This window comes from Thunnus maccoyii, chromosome 9 (assembly GCF_910596095.1).
Source record: "Thunnus maccoyii chromosome 9, fThuMac1.1, whole genome shotgun sequence".
NCBI lineage: Eukaryota > Metazoa > Chordata > Actinopteri > Scombriformes > Scombridae > Thunnus > Thunnus maccoyii.
The window spans coordinates 553,361-574,046 of NC_056541.1; the positions used below are offsets into that span (position 1 = coordinate 553,361).

General features: G+C 40.4%; 1 protein-coding gene across 1 annotated transcript in view; it reads right to left on the reverse strand.

The window, feature by feature from the left end:
• Window positions 1–726: 726 nt before the first annotated feature.
• Window positions 727–20,686, reverse strand: part of LOC121903862 (NLR family CARD domain-containing protein 3-like) — a 47,349-nt gene continuing 27,389 nt past the window's right edge. The window contains exons 5-13 of the mRNA XM_042421252.1: window positions 16,529–16,711; window positions 14,219–14,371; window positions 12,409–12,487; window positions 12,022–12,250; window positions 10,072–11,872; window positions 9,785–9,958; window positions 2,831–3,004; window positions 2,466–2,512; window positions 727–2,311 (exon numbers count right to left, since the gene is read on the reverse strand). Coding sequence (XP_042277186.1) covers window positions 1,767–2,311; window positions 2,466–2,512; window positions 2,831–3,004; window positions 9,785–9,958; window positions 10,072–11,872; window positions 12,022–12,250; window positions 12,409–12,487; window positions 14,219–14,371; window positions 16,529–16,711 — 3,385 coding nt within the window. The 3' untranslated portion in view covers window positions 727–1,766. The remainder of the gene's footprint in view (window positions 2,312–2,465; window positions 2,513–2,830; window positions 3,005–9,784; window positions 9,959–10,071; window positions 11,873–12,021; window positions 12,251–12,408; window positions 12,488–14,218; window positions 14,372–16,528; window positions 16,712–20,686) is intronic.

Here is a 20,686-nt window from a genome sequence, read left to right on the forward strand (position 1 = left end):
CAGAACGATAGCAAGCTAAAGCAGAAAGGAAATTAACCACGCAGAGTAGAAAGTAGAAACGCAACATAAAAAGTTAGTTTAAAGCTTCTTCTCAACCAAATCTAGTCCCAAAATGTGTTAGCAGGAGTAACTGGTGGAAGTTGTGCCGAGGATTTAATGAGTGTGTCTTTTACTCTCCACTGAGTATTTGCTGAGTATTTGCCATTCTGTGCTGCTAACATAGCTGAATGTGTTCTGTTACAGAGAGGCAGAAGTTCTCTTGCTAATAATTCATCTCATTTAGCTTTGCTGTTTTCTCAGCTGTGTCTTTCTTCATAAGAAATTTACTAAAAACCAAATCGGAGCAGAAGTTGAGTTGAATAAAGTAAAGCACATTTAGAAGGAAGGAATGAAAATGCTGCTCATGTTGCTGTGTGCTATGCTAGTGCAGAGTTTGAGGATTGAATGTATAGTAATCTTGAAGGTTCTGTAAATTCATTCATTTGGATTTTTGAGTTGATTATTTCCAGATCTGCTAATATTGTGTCACTTTTCATTCAAAGTTGAGTTGTGTGAAGGTTGTAAAAATGAGAAACTGACCCGGCGCTAAACTGTGTGTGAATAAACAATATAACTATTATTAATGTTCAGCTTATTATTAGAGTGCCATTTTTCTGAATCTGACAATAAAGATCAAATGAAGGCTTCTATTATTATTTATTATCATTTTTTATTGAACATGACAGGTGATACTGCAGTTCCATTTATTTCTGCCTGAGTAACATAAACATACAAATGATCAACTTTACTTGGTACAACACAAAAACAGGAAATAAGAAACATTTCAAACAGATTGTAAACAGATTGATGATCCTGTAAATGAGCTTTTTATTGTGGATATTTAGTAAGGCGCTAAACTGTCAGCTGTTTGTCCTCTAATATTCTGTTCACATACAGCCAGAGCTGCAACAATTAGTCCATTCATTGATTATCTATCAACACTAAATTAACACTTAATCATCAACATTTTCTGCTTTTAGCTTCTCAGGTGTGAAGATTTAATGCTTTTTTTTGTCTTACATGATAATAAACAATATTTTACTGTTCTGGACTTTAGTTCAGACAAAATGAGACATTTAAAGACATTGCCTTTGACTCTGTGAAATTACAACCAGCATTTTACACAATTTACACAATTTCCTGACATTTTATAGACAAAACCATGAATTGATGAATCTATGAATCATAATGTTTATTTACAGCTCTACATGCACATCCAGTAGAGACACATAAAAACATGTCACTTTCTGAATTTACTATATGATTAAAAAAACAACTATATGAACAACAACCAAGAAAACAAATAAGAGTAAAAACAACAAAGTGCCTCTATAGGCCAGCGGATACTTACTGTCATTATGTGTGTTATAGTTAGTCGGCAAAACTCTTCCAACATTTTTAAAAACCTTGGTCACAACTTGAGGTTTCAGTAAACTTTCAGCCGCTGGTGGTTTTCTCTCTGAGAGCTTCTGAGTTTCACTGAGACTCATAAGGATCAAAGCCACGACCTCCGAACCTCCAAACAGTCCTCTAACAGACTGAGCTATCTGCTCTGAGAACATCAGCTTCTCTTTTTACAGCTTTTTAAATGTCTTTATATGTGACTGATAAACTGTCAGTCATGTGGAAACCATGTTGGTTTAGAAACTGCATTTACAAGCAGTGAGAGATCAGGTTGGTACTAAATAACATGAGAAAGTTTCTCTAACAGGAGGAGACTCTTCCTCCTACAGAGAACACAGAGACACTGAACCAGACCTTTCAGACCAGAACCCAAACCCAGCACACAGAGGCTGAGTGAATGTGGTGTTGAAGGTGTGGATGTGGATCAGTGTGTCAGAGGAGACTCTGTAGAAGGACAGAGTGCCAGCAGGACAGTCCACATACACTGCTACTCTGTGAGAGACAGAGGAAGAGGAGGAGGAGGAGGAGGAGGAGATTGTTGTTCCTGTCTTATTGTGCCAGACAGAGTAACCACTAACAGAGCAGTACAGACTCCAGGACTGATCATTCCCTCCAAACCTGCAGTCTTCTCCTCTCCTGCTGATTCTGCTGTAACTCACTGCTATATGAACTCCTCCTGTCCACTCGACCTCCCAGTAACAGCGATCGGTCAGATCATCTCTACACAGCAGCTGAGACCAGACATCAAATCTGTCTGGATGATCAGGATATGACTGATCCTCCTCCACACATGTCACCTTCCTGTTGTTTTCAGACAGTTTGAGGTTTCTGTGTGCTGTGTTTGGATCCAGTGTGAGTTGACAGAAATCTGATGGAGAGAACGAGACACAATACAGCTGCAGTTATTGATCTATCATCTGTGTGATGATGACATCATCTTCATCCTCAGTAGGATGTGAATGAGTGATGTTACAGTTTGAAGTTTGTTTTGTTTTCATGAATGAAATGAAAAACACACTTACACTTCCTCAGACCTGGTTTCAACCATCGGTCTCCAGCAGGCTGCAGCCTGAAAGGAGGAGGGGGGTCAGAGCAGCACGTTCTCTTTCAGCATGCAAACATGAACGTTACATTGCTCTAGTCAACTGTTTTATTATTCTATTCAAATGTGGGGTTGGGCTTTCATAGACTTTGATCTAATGTGAATCCAGTATCCCAATCCATCTGAAACCCTGATTGAATCTAATCAGGTTAAACTTTCAACATTTACGGGAAACTTCAGTTAGAAATAACAAAAACTCAAAGATTCAGTTGAGATCTGTGATCAGCTCTGACAGAGAAAATGTTCCCAGCTCTTCTTCCTCTATCAGACATTGTCTCTCCATACCTGAGAGTGTCCAGTCTCCAGTGTGGATCCTCCAGTCTAGTAGACAGCAGCTTCTCTCCTGAGGCTCCTGGATGATTGTAGCTCAAGTTCAGCTCTCTCAGATGGGAGGGGTTGGAGCTCAGAGCTGAGGCCAGAGAAGCACAGCCTTCCTCTGTGATCAGACATCCTGACAGACTGCAAACACACAAAACAACACACGTCAGACAGTCTGAGAGTACTGCTGTGTGCAGTCAGATACAACAACAAACTGTCTCCAAACTAATTAACTAAAAGATAAACTGAATCAGGGAGCTCCAGAAAGTTGAGCATCCAGCCAGATGGGAAAGCATGTTTTTACCTTGTCATTGTGATCTAAATGTTAGAAACATTCAAATGTCTTTATGAAGAGTGAAGCTTTTGCCAAAATGAAGAATAAAGATGTAATTTTATCAGAGTGCTGTGTGAACTTTTCATGTTTGGTATGTTGAAGATTTTTAAAACTACACAAAATCAAGGAGCCTCCTGACATAAAATTTGACTTCACAGTGGTTCATCAAAGAATCTCCAGACAGACTAGTCTGCTTTTTAGCCTGAAACTGGTGCTCTAGGAACCTATGAATACTTGGCTGTCCAGGTACAACGGTTTTTAGACACATTTAGAAGAAATCTGTAAAATCATCTGTGGTATTAAATGATTCAACGACAAAAGCAAAACAAAAGAAAACAATAAAAACCTGAATGGAGGGACCACCTGAGAGTCTGGATGCTTCATAATGTAACAGCAGATCAGAAATGTTTTTTGGCCCTAAACCATTCAATGTTTTATAAACTAACAGCAGTATTTTAAAATCAATTCTTTGACAGACAGGAAGCCAGTGTAAAGATCTGAGAACTGGAATTATATGATCCTTTGTCTTAGTGAGGACTCGAGCAGCAGCGTCTGAATCAGCTGCAGCTGTCAGATCGATTTTTTAGGGAGACCTGTGTAGACAGCGTTACAGTAGTCAAGTCTACTGAAGATAAATGCATGGACAAATTTTTCCAAATCCTGCTGAGACATAAGTCCTTTAATTCTTGATATATTCTACAGGTGATAGTAGGCTGACTTTGTAATTGTCTTAATGTGGCTGTTAAAATTCAGATCTGAGTCCATGACTACACCAAGATTTCTGGCTTGGTTTGTAGTTTTTAACATTATCGACTGAAGCAGAGTGCTGACTTTTAAACGTTCTTCCTTGGCTCCAGAAACAATTACTCCAGTTTTGTGTTTGTTTAATTGAAGAAAATTCTGGCACATCCAATCATTGATTTGTTCAATGCACTTACTCAGTGCTTGTATTGGACCATAGTCCCCCGGTGATATGGTTATAGAGGACATGAAAGCACTGTAGGAGCTGGAGGCTGCTGCCTCTGGTGGCTCCAACGCTATCATTTCACTGGAACAAAGTGTTAGTCTACTGACCAAGGAGCTGTAGTCTGCACACCAGAAATGTGAGGATTTAGAGGCCCGCACACAGACAAATAACCTGAGGATCGTAGGCATTAAAGAAGGGGTGGTGGACCCTCACCCCACAGTTTCTGGCCATGCTCACATTGCTTGCTGCATCTGAGGCCAGCGGAAGGCAACAGGCCCTGGGATTTCATTGTTCAAGTTCACTTTTTCCACATATAAGAGGAGATTCTATGCCAACTCTGCAAGGCTATACCAGCTCTTCGCTTCGAGGGCCAACCCTTTTCTATCTTCCCAGACTTCACCCCAGCCATCTCCAAACTAAGGGCATCCTACAGTGAAATAAAGCGACTGCTCCCAGCGAACCACACGATGTAAAGTATGGTGTTTGATACCCTGCTCAACTATGACTGATCCACGACGGTAAAACACACATCTTCAAGTCTGACGAGGAGGCACCTTCATGTGAAGAAATAAAACATCAGACTTAACCTCATGTAAACTGGACTAGCCAGTAAACTGTGTATAGTACTGAGTTACTTTGGTTGCACTTGCTTTATCCTTGGGAAGGGGTTTTCTGGTTTAGTTAATATTTTCTCCCATTTAAGCAACATTTTAATATTTCTCCTCGGATACTACTGTATGATGGCAAAGCCATTAGGGCTTAGGGCTGTGGTTCACGGTTGTTTATCCTATCCTTCCTCTGCAGTGAGCACACTTCAGTGCGAAGAGAACATGTTTATTTGACCTGTACTTTGTTTGGGAAGGTACTGTCTGGGCTGGGGTGGGTGGCTGTATTGTAATTTTAAACTTCAGGTCTGTAGTTTTTACTTTCCGCTTTTCTTTCCCTCTTCCTAACTTCTCCTACATGTGGTAGGAGAAGAGAGCTTTACAATCTTGTTATAGCTTCTCATTGTTAACCCTCATTGCACAATGCCCACCTTGACTACTGTTATCAACTTTGTGTCATGGAGCGTTAAGGGAGCTAATAACCCAGTTAAACGTAAAAGAATACTGACTCAACTAAAGAACCTAAAAGCTGATCTTGCTTTCCTGCAAGAAACCCACCTAAGGCCTACAGACCATTCTGTGCTGCAGAGGGGTTGGGTGGGTCAGGTATACCATTCTAACTTAATAACAAAGCAAGAGGTGCTGCCATATTAATCAGCAAACCCACGCCCTTTATTGCCTCTAAGGTCACTTCAGATCATAAAGGGAGATTTATCATAGTGTCTGCATGATGCACAATCTTTGGCACCCCACTTATTTTAGTTAACATATGTGCACCCAATTGGGATGACTTAAAATTCATATCTATACTCTTTTCCTCTATTCCAAATTTATATTCCCATATTTTGGTTCTGGGGGAGACTTTAATTTTACTATGTCACCAATCTAGGACAGACCTCTAAAACCAAGACAAGTCCCGCCGCATCTATTTTACTTCAATCCTTTCTCAATAAATATATATACAGCCTTATTATATCTTTCTGAGCACATTGTAAAAGATCACAGGGTCAAATACGTCAATCCATGTCTTCCCTTGATAAATGTTATGCAAACAGTCCATCACAAGATCTTTACAAGCAGCGTCTGCTTTTGCAAGCTGAGTTTGATGAACTTTCTACTGATCAAGCAGAGAAATTACTCATGTGGGCTAAATTCAATATATATGAACAGGATGACAAAAGTAGTAAGCTCCTTACCCACCAGATTCTACTCCTCCTTAATTACCTCAGCATCAGCCCAGGACCCAAATTTATTTGACACTTTTTCTCAAATTTTGCAGATCCCCAATACTGACCAGGATGATTGGGAGGAGGTGGAGAGGGACATAACTTATCAAGAGATATCTGCTGCAATCTCTTCCCTTAGTAGTGGTAAGACTCCAGGACCTGACAGTCTACCAAACAAATTTTATAAGACATTCTCTAACATCCTCACCCTGTTCACTGGTATTTACAGAATCACTCAAAAGTGAAAGATTTCCAACCAGCCTTTATCAAGCTTCAATATCACTGCTGTCGAAAAAGGACAAAGATTCCCTTAATTGCAGCTCTTACTGCCCAATTTCCCTTCGAAAGTCAGATTATAAAATAATAGCTAAGATTTTAGCCAAACATCTTAAAACCTCCCTCCAACTGATAATTTCCCCTGATCAAACTGGATTAGAAACACGTATTCTTTTTTTAACACTATATGCGAAAGTCCCATGGATAGATTGAATTAAGTCACTGAGTTTATAATGTTCAAACCATATAAGAATGTTTAATTCAGTATTATTTGATATTATTTATGTGACTATGTTATCTATCTACCCTATGTAGATTATGGTAATGACACTATTGTACTAAATCCTGTATTTGTATTCTGTCTGTAATTTCTGTTCATTGCAGACCACTGGTAGCACTGCCCATTCCACCATAAGTAAAGGATATTAACTGCATCAGACGCCTCGACCTGAGTTATTCACACTCATCATAGGTGGCTTAAGTCTCCACTATACGCTCTAACCGGAGTAATATTTGAGGTGTTACTCAGCCAGCCAAATTAATATCCAAAAGGTAACCGTCCCTCTGTAATACACTAGATGACTCTACTCATCTAGTTTATTACAGTGCACCCCCATCTACACAAGCAGATGATCCAAAGGTGTCCACCTGATGTGGACTTTCCTGTTACATAGAGGTATCAGGCAGGGCTGCCCCTTTTCCCCCCTCCTATTCATGATATTGAGTGAGCAGGCTTGCGGAGAAACAGAATACATGGAACAGTGTTACGTAGTTAGGATACAAAAAAAGGTAACTGTATTCTATCACAGACTACTGATACATTTAGTAAAAATGGGGATTATTAGCAGGATTACAATTTTAAAATACATTTTAGAATAAAGAATGACATACTACCATGCACTGCAAAAGTCCCAAACATAAGCAGAGCAGGAACAAGAGGCAAAACAACTCACTGATCCACAATGGTGCGAGTAGAGGATGATCCCGCATGGTGCATGCACATGTGCACAGTGAGCACACAAACACACACTTCACACACAGTGAACTTATGTTGGAAGAGCATGCAGGAACGGTCGTTACACACCATGGCTGTCCCAAACACTCGTACAAATAAGTTCAGAGAGAGCTTGAATATATGACAGCTTGTAGGGTCATACCATCTTCACCAAGATGACTGTGTGTGCGTGATGTGCCCAGAGCTGACAGTCTGTCACTGGCCACCGAGCACATTCAACACTAAATGAGTCAGAGAAACTCAGACGTATCACGCAGATAGAACCAAGTAAAAGGACACAGTGAAGCCCATGTTGCCATTCCTCTGAGAAGAGCTGTGGAGGACAAAACTCTGGTAGAGGTTAAGCATCTGTGTGATGCCTGTGTGATGCTTCACACAGCTGGTGGACCAAGCACTGTTTGGTCAGTCTTTCCCTGAGAATGTTCTCTGTCATGCACATCATGTGTTTTCTTTCACTGTAGGTCTACAGGCTGCTGCCTGAATGTGCTTTTCTTTAAACATAAACTGAGCAGACGACACATTTTTGATGTTGAAATCTTGGTTTCCCCATTTTCTTTTCTAAGGTTCCATTGTTCTGTTGTCTTACAGAACACACTTAAGTAAAGATTATCTAATTGATATTTCTTTTCTCTTGACTTAATTTGCATATTTTGTATTGACGTAATCCAAAAGTAACGGAAAGTCATCAAGTTATGTTAATATTGTGATACTTGGATTAGGTCACTGACTTCATTTAACATTAAGGTAATTAGTAATTGTATTGGAATACATTTTTAAAGTAACCCTTCCAAACCTGTGAATAAGCCTCCTCTTGTTATCTCTCTTCATTCAGAGCACAATATTAAAGACCAATTTTATCCAGAGCCAATTCCTTCTTCCCACAAATGCTCTCAATCTTTAAGAAGTTTAATGTGATAGGCTGCAAGTTGAATATGTGCAAAAGCAAATTATTCTCTGTTAACAGGGCCACTCTTCAGATACCCTGGAAATCCTTCCAGTTGAGGGTGGTCAATGACCAGTTTACTTATCTTGGTATCAAGATCACCAGGAAATATTCCAATCTTTTTCATAAAAACATAGAGAACCTAATGCAAAAATAAAATCCTTCCTTATCCACTTGAACCTCCTGCCCCTTTCAATAATTGCTAGAGTTAATGTTGTGAAGATAGAAGAAAATATGTTACCTAAATATATGTATCTGTTTCAATGTTTGCCCCTTGTTATTCCCCTTTTTCTCAAAATTAAGAGTCTGATTTTAGACTTTGTTTGGAATGGCAAGGTACCCCACATAGGTAAAAAAAACAACCAAAAGCCCACTGCCAAATTTCCAAACATACTACTGGGCTGCGGCTTTCAGGGCTCTTCTGTAGTGGATGCATCCTGCTAATCTTGACCCATCTTCAGAATGAGCCTAGATTGAAGAAGCCTGTTACTTGTCCTTGTCGTCTCTTTTGAGCTCCTCTCTCCCCTTATTGTGGAATATGGTGTGCAATAACCAACTTCTAAAACACTGCCTCAAGATGTGTGATTTTGAAGATCTATAGCAACCTTACTGGACTCCGGACCCCATTGCAGTTGCAAGTGAGAGGTGCTTGGAGTGTGGATATATAAAAATTGATGATGGTGCACAGGATCAGATATTTTCATCATCCTTCAATGCCAAACATCATTTAATACAGTTCAAAATACTCGGGTTCATTGGTCCAGGGCCAAGACAAATCATACTGCACCCAGTTCTGATCCTACCTGTATTAGATGCAAGATTTAACCTGTTTCTCTATACCACCCATTTTGGGCCTGCTGGTTAGTAGCAAAACTCTGGGACAGGATATTTAAATGCCTCTCCAAAATACACCATACTCATATTCAATCACCCCAGTGCATCAGTCTACTTCAGCGTAGGGCAGTGGTGGGTAATTTTTTAAAATTGGAAATCATTTGACTCTCCACTGTTCAGACACTAGGTTAGAGATCTGCTGATGTCTTTGGGTTTAGAAGAGATCAGATGCTCACTTAAGGGTAAATCCAACATTTTCTCTAAGATCTGGGACCCCTATAAAGCTTATCTTGCGAAGACTGTTTTTTAATCAATTCTTTCTCATCATCATCATCATTATTATTTCATAATGTAATCGGGATAGCCATGCATTGTCTATTAGTTTCCCCTTTGTGTATACGTGTGCTTTACCATATTTTTAGCTTGTCTCTCTGCATCTCTCTGACTGTATGTGCTTGTGTGTCTGTATAACTGACAGCTATGTAATGATCTGTGGACCTGAATTGTTCTTTTTCTGTCTGTGTTCTTAACTACAAAAACATAAAAGAGTTTTTAAGAAACTTGCATGAAAAGTAATTCTCTACTGCTGAAGTGTAGTAAAGCCTGGTTTGAAAAATCATATTAGCAGAGAGAATCCTACATAAGTTTCATGTTTATCCTCTAATATCATTCATATTTTAAACGGTCATCATGGATTTTGAACAGGTTGATGAATCCTGACCTGAGAGTTTCCAGTGTACAGTTTGAACTCTGTAGTCCAGCAGACAGCAACTTCACTCCTGAATTCTGCAGGTTGTTGTCACTCAAGTCAAGCTCTCTCAAACTGGAGGACTGGGAGCTGAGAACTGAGGACAGAGCTGCACAGCTTCTCTCAGAAAGGTTACAGCCAGTCAGCCTGAGGAGGAAATAAAAAGGAAAAAAACAAGAAGTTATTTGTTTTCTGTCATGTTCAAAAGATAGCAGCATATTTAAATAATAATGAATAAATCCAACCATCTGTGTACTTACAGAGCTTTGTTGGAGGCTTTGACCACTGGCAGCAGCCTCAGAAGAGCCTCCTCTGAAGCAGAGTATTTCCTCAGGTCAAACAAGTCCAGATCTTTTTCTGATGACAGTAAGATGAAGACCAGAGCTGACCACTGAGCAGGAGACAGTTTATCTGTGGAGAGACTTCCTGAACTCAGGGGCTGTTGGATCTCCTCCACTAGAGTATGATCTTTCAGTTCATTCAGACAGTGGAACAGATTGATGGTTCTCTCAGCTGACAGATCCTCACTGATCTTCTTCTTGATGTACTCAACTGTTTCCTGATTGGTCAGTGAACTACATCCTGTCTGTGTCAGCAGACCTCGCAGGAGGGTCTGATTGGTCTGCAGTGAAAGACCCAGAAGGAAGCGGAGGAACAAGTCCAGGTGTCCATTTGGACTCTTTAAGGACTTGTCCACAGCACTCTGGTACAGATGTGTTTCTGCAGATTCTTGTTTAGTTTCAGACTTCTGGGATGTTTTTTGTTGTTCTTCCAGCAGATTGACTCCAGAGTTGATGAATGTCAGATGGACATGAAGAGCAGCCAGAAACTCCTGAATGCTCAGATGGACGAAGCAGAACACCTTGTCCTGGTACAGCCCTCTCTCCTCTTTAAAGATCTGTGTGAACACTCCTGAGTACACTGAGGCTGCTGTGATATCGATGCCACACTCTGTCAGGTCTGATTCATAGAAGATCAGGTCGCCTTTCTGCAGCTGCTCAAAAGCCAGTTTTCCCAGAGACTCAATCATCTTCCTGCTCTCTGGACTCCAGTTTGGATCTGTCTCAGCTCTTCCATCATACTTGATGTTCTTCAGTTTGATCTGAACCACCAGGAAGTGGATGTACATCTCAGTCAGGGTCTTGGGCAGCTCTCCTCCCTCTCTGCTTTTCAACACATCCTCCAGAACTGTAGCAGTGATCCAGCAGAAGACTGGCATGTGGCACATGATGTGGAGGCTTCGTGATGTCTTGATGTGGGAGATGATTGTGCTGGCCTGCTTCTTATCTCTGAATCTCTTCCTGAAGTACTCCTTCTTCTGTGGGTCAGTGAAGCCTCTGACCTCTGTCACCATGCCAACACACTCAGGAGGGATCTGATTGGCTGCTGCAGGTCGTGTTGTTATCCAGAGACGAGCAGAGGGAAGCAGTTTCCCCCTGATGAGGTTTGTCAGGAGCACATCCACTGAGGTGGACTCTGTAGCATCAGTCAGGATCTCATTGTTGTGGAAGTCCAGAGGAAGTCGACACTCATCCAGACCATCAAAGATGAACACAACCTGGAACTCTTCAAAGCTGCAGATTCCTGCTTCTTTGGTTTCAGTAAAGAAGTGATGAACAAGTTCCACCAAGCTGTACTTTTTCTCTTTCAGCACATTCAGCTCTCTGAAAGTGAATGGAAATGTGAACTGTATGTCTTGGTTGGCTTTGTCTTCAGCCCAGTCCAGAGTGAACTTCTGTGTTAAGACTGTTTTCCCAATGCCAGCCACTCCCTTTGTCATCACTGTTCTGATTGGTTCATCTCTTCCAGGTGAGGCTTTAAAGATGTCTTCATGTCTGATTGTTGTTTCTGGTCTGACTGGTTTCCTGGATGCTGTTTCAATCTGTCTGACCTCATGTTCATCATTGACCTCTGCAGTCCCTCCCTCTGTGATGTAGAGCTCTGTGTAGATCTGATTCAGAAGGGTTGGGTTTCCTGCTTTAGCAATCCCCTCAAACACACACTGGAACTTCTTCTTCAGGTTAGACTTGAGTTTACGTTGGCCAACTGGAGCAGGAGTTTCTGAATGACCACACAAGAAATAGAATCAATAATTATGAATAATTAATGATGAAAATATCACAATTTAAAGAATGCACATATGAAAGTATTTTTCTCCATATCTTGAGACACCATAAATGTCTAATTTATCCAGCATGTTAAATCTTTACTGTTCTGCAGACGGTCAGCCAGCTCCTCCTGCTTCATTATCCTCAGGAAGTGCAGTGTGATCTTCTGAAATGCCTCTCTGCTGCTCCTCCTCTGCTCTTCCTCATCACTGTCCAACACCTTCTCATCCTCCCTCTGACTCTCTAAGCATTCTGGGTAATCTGAATTCAGAACCTTCTGCATCTTCTTCAGCTCGTTCTTCACAAAAGTGATGATGTTCTCCTCCAGCAGCTGGAACAGAATACTATATGAATGACAAAATCAAACTAAAATCACGAAGCAAACATCAGATCCATGTTAGACAGACTGACAATCCACTGGTCTACAAAGTGCAGTATGGAGATGATTGTGAACAGAATTGTAAAAGTAGTTGTTGTACATGTACAGACCATAAATATGGAGTCCAGGTATGTTAGATGCTGCTGGGCAGACTGACCACTGGGAACCTCTGAGCTCTCCTGGTCCACTCTGTGGAGGAATCATGAATTATTTTTTTGCACTATAGACTGTACACAGTTTTTGGTTTGTTAAAGTGTATGTGTTCTGTCATTATTTATTCGAATGAAAACCAGATATAAACACTAATATAAGCTGTGATAAGACATTCTGGGAGAGGAGAATGTTGACTAATGTTGTTTCTCATGAAGAAGTGTCAGAACAACAAATCCATCTGTTTAATCATCAGGTCTCAGTACCCATTGATGAGTCATTCTTCAAGGACACACAGCTGAGTTCAGGGGAGTCTGGACTGATGGATACTGATAGAAACACTGGTTATCTTAAAACATGCCCACTGCAGGTGGGAAGAGTTCTTGCTGCCATTCAAGATTCCTGCTGTAAAAGTCTGGTTTATCTTCTCATAAACATCATGAGGTGACTGACAGTTGGAGCACTTCAAGGCTTGGGTCACTACCAAACTGTCCTGATTGAATCATTAGCACAAAAGATTCAAAACTGGACATAAAAACTGAGGGAGAGAAGTTAACTTCATCTACCAAGGTAAAATTCACAAACGAACATCCAATCATAAAGCTTCACATTCTGTTGGGTGCTAAGTTAAAACTGGGGAAAAGCTAAAGATGGGACTTTGTGGAAACCTGATTAAACATTGAACAGATTAAATCTGTTCACTTTCACATTCTGGACCACTTTGGAAGGATTTTGGGTTCCTGTGTAAAGCGTGCCAGCAGCTAAAGGGAAGTTGAGAAATTAGATCATCCTCAGGTCAAGAAGGGATCAGGAGACCATTTACCTCCTGGATGCTCAAACAGTAAGGGTCAATGTGGCCAGGATGCAATGGTCCCCTCCACCTTCACTTTGAGCAAAAGAACAGGCCCACTGAATGCTTATGTGTTTTATATTTAAATGCAGCCTTCATTATACTTGAAATGAGAAAAGATTCACTATTACATTACTGAACATCTGTGTTTAACGGAATGTTTCTTTCCTGTTGTTGGTGTTTATACTCATTCACACCTCACATCAACAGTATTAATTATTGAAGCAGCGATCAAGTAATCAGGCACTGCACTAGCTAATGTAAAACACTCTGCCAGTACTGTGTAACCATGGTAACACTTTATAGCAGGCTCTCATATCAGGATTCTACTTTTATAGTTTTATTATGAATCAATGTTTAACTAAAAAATACACTCACTGGACACTTTATCAGGAACACTTGTGGAGTCTAATACAATCCAACACAGCAGCTCTGACATAAATTCTATTTTTATGAAGTTTATACATTGTTGTTGATGTTGTCAGAAAGGTGATAATTCTACTTTATGTTTATTATTGAGGTGGTAGTGGGTGGTGGTTTACTGGAGTCTAATATGTAGAAAAGTGTTACTAATATTTACCTCCCTCATATATGTTAATGGGATGGACAAAATATTAGAAACACTTGTACATATAAAGTACTCCAGTAAACCACCACCCACTATGATGTCTGTTAGTACCATCACGGTCTGGTATGAATCAGGATCCAGACTCTCCTGGTTTCTGGTCCCGTGGTGACAGAATGAGTTACTCAGATCCACACGGTGTGTATTTTGTGCACTTAACAGGTGACACAATCATTTCATGTTTCAGACAGAAAATGGTGGATTAGTTTGAGCTGTTTTCTTCACAGAGTTGTTAAATATCAGCAGTAGAGCAGTTATACTGGGCAGCTGTCTTTTACATTCAGTTACAACTTACTTCTTTGCAGCAGAGGGTTGTTGGTCTTTAAAATCAATGAGGCCATGCTTTGACTCGTCACTCTTCATAGACACACAGCTGGGTTCAGGTCCAGGTTCAGGTTCAGGTCCAGGTTCAGGTTCAGAGGAGTCTGGTCTCTGATGGATCCTCCTTCTAGACAGAGAGGAAGACCAGCATTGAGGAAATTCACTGTTTAGTCTTCAGCCTCAGTAACTGTTGGAGAAACTAGCAGCTATCAACAAGAAAAGCATCAACACAGTAACGTTGAATAAAGTTTGAACCTCAGGTGAAAAGAAGTTTTCTGCAAATCTTTCAGCAATGACAGCAAACTCCAGAGGAAAAAAGGAACTGGAACACATTAGATTAGCAAACAGATTAATGTTTCAACACTACTGTGTCTTCATAAGAGTCAACATGGAAACAAGACAGAGGATAATAACACATATAGTCAACCTAGAATAGGTGTAGAGTTGTTGTTGGATAGTTGGTTGAACAGCATTTAAATCTATTGGATAATGGATCAGAGGACAGGAGTTGACATAGTCAATGTCCAAGCGTCACAGACACTACAATCACATCAGAAACAGATATATCAGAAATAAAATACAAAAAGTACAATTACTGTGTACATAAATGAGCCTTTTGGACTAAATGAAGAAATGAATTTGTCATGTTTATCTAAGTGATTATTGATGGATGAGGTCCATGAAATCAGAGCTCTCATCATTTTTTCCTCTGAAGTTTGAAACTCTTCACTGTGAATGATTTCTGCTCTCCTCACTCTGTCTGACTGATGAAGAAACTCAGACTCTGTCACATTAACATGAACTGTGCTCCATCCTTCAGAATCACTGTAGACTGACAGGAACACTGAGACCAGATGTACACCTCACTGACCACCGGGGGAGCTCACTGGTTACAAACCATCTAACTATAAAGGAAGGACTCTCTGTCTGTCTGTTTGTCCTTCACATATCTCTTAAACCAATGATCCGATTGATTCCACACTTGGCAGGTGTTTTACTTAGGACCCAAAGAAGTGCAGTGTCAAATTTGGTGTAATTTGGACATGCAACACATTTAATATTAATAAACTTTCAATAAACAAGCAATCAGTGAGCCGCTCAGCTCTGCAGCAGCAGGGTGGAGCTTCAGGGCTCTGCAACTGCATGTCATGATCACAGTCGGTGATCAGAGCTGTACAGCGAGTTCGAGAAAAGTTTTTTCATATGATGCGCTCTAAACAGAGAAAAGTAGACAGCGAAAACAGCTTTTAATCAAGAATGGACAGACTCTCAGGCTACTTCCCACTAGCAGTTCAACACCAGTATGTCTCATATAATTACAAATCTCAGGAGCAGATTTACCCACTCAAATGATCTGAGCTGAAGCCACAGATAATAAACCATCTCAGAGCCCAATATGATCCATCCACTGTATTTTAGGATGCACATTTTTTCAAAAGCTCTCTGTTATGTGTTTATCAACAGAATTAATATTTCTATGCATTGAAGCAGCAACACTGAAGAACAAGCAATCAGGCAATGAACTAGTTAATGTAAAACACTCTGTCAATACTGTGTAACCATGGTAACACTTTGATCAAAGCGCCTAAATAAACATTAATTAAAATCCTTCATAAAACAACTTGAGTATCAAAATCCAGTATTAGAGTCTGATCCAACATTTATACCAGGCTCTCATATCAGGATTCTACTTTTATAGTTTTATTATGAATCAAATTTTAACTAAAAAATAGACTCACTGACCACTCTATTAGGAAAACCTGTGGAGTCTAATATAATCCAATATAGCAGCTCTGACATAAACTCTACTTAAATGAAGTTTATACATTGTTGTTGACGTTGTCAGAAAGGTGATAATTCTACTTTATGTTTATTATTGAGGTGGTAGTGGGTGGTGGTTTACTGGAGTCTATTATATAGAAAAGTGTTACTAATATTTACCTCTCTCATGTATGTTAATGGGATGGACAAAATATTAGAAACACTTGTACATATAAAGTACTCCAGTAAACCACCACCACCCACTATGACGTCTGTTAGTAGCATCACGGTCTGGTATGAATCAGGATCCAGACTCTCCTGGTTTCTGGTCCCGTGGTGACAGAATGAGTTACTCAGATCCACACGGTGTGTATTTTGTGCACTTAACAGGTGACACAATCATTTCATGTTTCAGACAGAAAATGGTGGATTAGTTTGAGCAGTTTTCTTCACAGAGTTGTTAAATATCAACAGTAGAGCAGTTATACTGGACAGCTGTCTTTTACATTCAGTTACAACTTACTTCTTTGCAGCAGAGGGTTGTTGGTCTTTAAAATCAATGAGGCCCTGCTTTGACTCGTCACTCTTCATAGACACACAGCTGGGTTCAGGTTCAGGTTCAGGTTCAGGTTCAGGTTCAGGTTCAGGTTCAGGTTCAGGTTCAGGTTCAGGTTCAGAGGAGTCTGGTCTCTGATGGATCCTCCTTCTAGACAGAGAGGAAGACCAGCAGGGAGGAAATTCACTGTTTAGTCTTCAGTCTCAGTAACTGTTGGAGAAACTAGCAGCTATCAACAAGAAAAGCATCAACACAGTAACGTTGAATAAAGTTTGAACCTCAGGTGAAAAGAAGTTTTCTGCAAATCTTTCAGCAATGACAGCAAACTGGAAGGAAAAAAGGAACTGGAGCACATTAGATTAGCAAACAGATTAATGTTCCAACACTACTGTGTCTTCATAAGAGTCAACATGGAAACAAGACAGAGGACAATAACACATATAGTCAACCTAGAATAGGTGTACAGTTGTTGTTGGATAGTTGGTTGAACAGCATTTAAATCTATTGGATAATGGATCAGAGGACGGGAGTTGACATAGTCAATGTCCAAGCGCCACATACGCTATAATCATGTAAAACTCTGCCAATACTGTGTGTAACTATGGTGACACTTCGACCAACAGACACCTCAGGATGTATCAGGATTCTATTTTTATGGTTTTGTTGTTATTCAATGTTTAAGTGAAACACAGTCAGACTGAACAGCGAGGATGAAACAGTATCAACTGTAATATGAAGTGTTAAGTGTAATTAATACCTTTCCATGTTGGTAACCTGCAGCACCTGATGAAGACACACAGACAGGTTCATTATTATTCTTCAGTCATCAGCAAATCAAATGTGTGTTTCTACATCTAGACTCTGATTTAAAGGCAGTCTGCTGTCATTCTGACTATTTACTGTTGGATGAACTTTGTGGCATCGAGTCATTAACAAAGACATGAGAAATCAGTGATGAAATGATGAGAGTCTTCTTCTGTTCTGGAAGTCAACACACCAACAAACAAACAGCAGCTTGATTGTGATGAAGAGGAAACATTAGAGATGGTGATGAAGAGAATTCAAACCAAACAAAGTTCCACTTACTCAACTTCTTCCCATGAACGTGGTCTCTCTGCAGCTCTCTGTTGTCTGGACCAGGTCTGTTTAGAAAAAGAGCTTTATTCATCTGAGAACTTCATCAGTCCTCTGTGTCTGCAGGCTGCTGTCACACTGAAACACTAAACCTGGACACCAGTAAAACCATAAACCAGTGTGAACCTGCAGCTCAAAGCTCAAAGATCAGCTGCTTTAATAGAACACATCTGTAACCTACAGCCGCCTTCCTGCTCTGACTCTAACATGCTGTAAAAACCTCAGAACAAATAAACCTCCTGATCACAACAACACCAACCTTTGTTTATTTTGAAGATGTGAATTCAGACTGCAAAGAATCAAATGTAGATTTGATGGAGGCCCTCAGGAATCACTTCCTCTATTTACACTCTTCTATATCAAGTCAGAGCAGGAAGTGGCAGATCGTCCAATAATCCAAAATCAATCATGTTACAGATTCACATCCATATCAGCTCACAGAGACTTTCTACCTTCATCTGTAGAGGAAACACTGTGAGCAGAGCTGAAAGCATCAGTTCCATCATATCACCTGCTTCTCCACAATCTGCTTAATAGAAATGACAGCTGCTGTATATTCACACAGTGGTGCTGCCGGGAGGGAGGCAGGGGGGCTACAGCCACCCTGATACAATCACTTGCCCCACACACAGTTAACCAAACTCCAAGCATGCCTTATGGACATAAAGACTTGGATAACCTGCAATTTTCTGCTACTAAACTCAGACCAAACTGAAGTTATTGTGCTTGGCCCTAAGAATAGAATTTAGAATTTAGAATCCTTCTCCTAACTTACAAAGCCCTTAATGGTCAGACATCTTAAAGAGCTCATAGTACCGTATTATCCCACTAGAACACTGTGCTCCTAGTATGCAGCTTACTGGTGGTTCCTACAGTCTTTAAAAGTAGAATGGGAGGCAGAGCCTTCAGCTATCAGGCTCCTCTCCTGTGGAACCATCTTCCAGATTCGGTCCGGGGTGCAGACACCCTCTCTATGTTTAAGAGTAGGCTTAAAACTTTCCTTTTTGATAAAGCTTATAGTTAGGGCCGACCAGGCTCGCCTTGGATCAGCCCTTAGTTATGCTGCTATAGGCCTAGACTGCTGGGGGACTTCCCATGATGCACTGAGCTCCTCTCTCCTCCTCCTCCTCCTCTCTATCTGTATGCATTCATGTGACATCAATGCATGTCAATAACTTTGCTTCTTCCACAGAGTTTTTTGTGCTTTCTCATCTCGCAGGAAACCTTGGGTTGCAGGCCGAGCCTTTGCAGTCCTGTTAGTGCAGTCCTGAAGGCTGCGGTGGCCAATCACAGCCGGAGATCAATCTGATCAGAGCTGTAAACTCTGCTGTGAAGGAGTTCAAATATGTTACTAGGGGGAGGGGAGGACATTTCTCTTCATTTGATAACGTTAAAAGTAAAGTTAGACTTTGCTGTCCGCCTCTCGACTCACTTTTAAAAAGGCGGCTGTCTGGCCAAGCGGAGCAGCATTTACCCAGATAGCAACTGACTCTGGACCGGATCCGCCTCCAAACCGGCAGATCCGTGTTACAGTCTCACTGGTTTTACATCCCCGTGCCAGATACGGACCGCATACAGGCTGACGAGTGGGTGTGTCAGTTAGACTCGCAATCAGTCAGCAGAGTCAAGGTAGTTACGGGCCAGAACCGTGGAAACGAGCGCGCGATTTTTTTTCTTTTTCCTTTTGTTCAGTTGTATCAGAACAGACCAAGGAAAAGCAGGAGACCGTTGGCGGCTTTTCTTCCAGCGTTGGAAAAATTTTTATAACGGTAAGGCGAACAATGTTGTGACAAAACAGTATTTAAAGTGGTTTTATGCCTCTTAACATAATTTCAGAAGGATCTGACTTCCCATTTAAGCTTGCTAATAATATTATATCGGCAACGGCTAGCTTTTTAGCCGGGCTAGCTTACTTAACTAGTTAAGTTAGTTAGAATTAATAATGAATAAACAGCTCTGTGTTTGTTATTAGTGATGTTACAACCAATGTCGCCCACAACTTGCTTTTCATCCGCATCTTACTATCTGTTGACGTTACGTTAGCTGCTCATAGGAATGTAGCCAGTAGCATATAGGCTAACGGCTAACCTTAAGGCTAACTGCTAACATTAGTTTGAAACAGCACCATTTGACAGCACAACCGGTCTCTATTTCAGGTTCAGGTTCCCCCAGAGTGCCGCGGATCAGTAGGGTAATTTTTTTTTGTTTGTTTGTTTGTTTTCCTGCTTTGAATTCCCCATCATTACAGTAATTTTCAAATCCAGGCTATAAGTTAGTTAAAGTTTTGCAGTCTTATTGGATAAGTAACGTAAAGAAGTTAAAAATTTCATCTAAAGTTAACTGTAATTCATTGTCTGATTGCTGTGTAATAAGTTGTGTAATGCGCTGTAATATGTATTACCATTGAAAAGCATATTGTATTTGGTTGTTCATTTAGTTGTTGTGACTAGCTAAGAGAGAGGTTCACTCACCTCTGTACTTGTAACGTTAGTCAGTTTGTTCATGGTGTTGTGTTGAATTGCTCTGGCACAGACTGAACAAAAATTGAACTTCATAGCCACTGGTTTCACGGCAGTAACCTGCGTGTGGCAATTCTGATGTGAACACGGTGTAAATGCATTATGTTACTCATAAACTTACTGTGCATGACATTTTACGCTTAAGTACAGTTGATCAGTGTGCAATACTGAGCATTTTGAAATTTGAATGGAGTTTGTACTGTATACAGGTGCTGAGTTATAAATGCAATGGGACTGAATGGGCTTATAGCAACTGGTCACTTAACAGTACAGTATTTATGGCCAAAACCGGTGAGTGTGACGGGGTGGTAAGTCACACTGAGGAACACACACAAATCATAAAATTTTTACAAAATATGAATAAATATATTTTATGTAGTGACACACATATACTCCTGAAAACAATAAAGGTTTGATAAAAATATAACATTTATTTGGTGATATTTTAGATGTAAATGTCATGTTGGTCAAT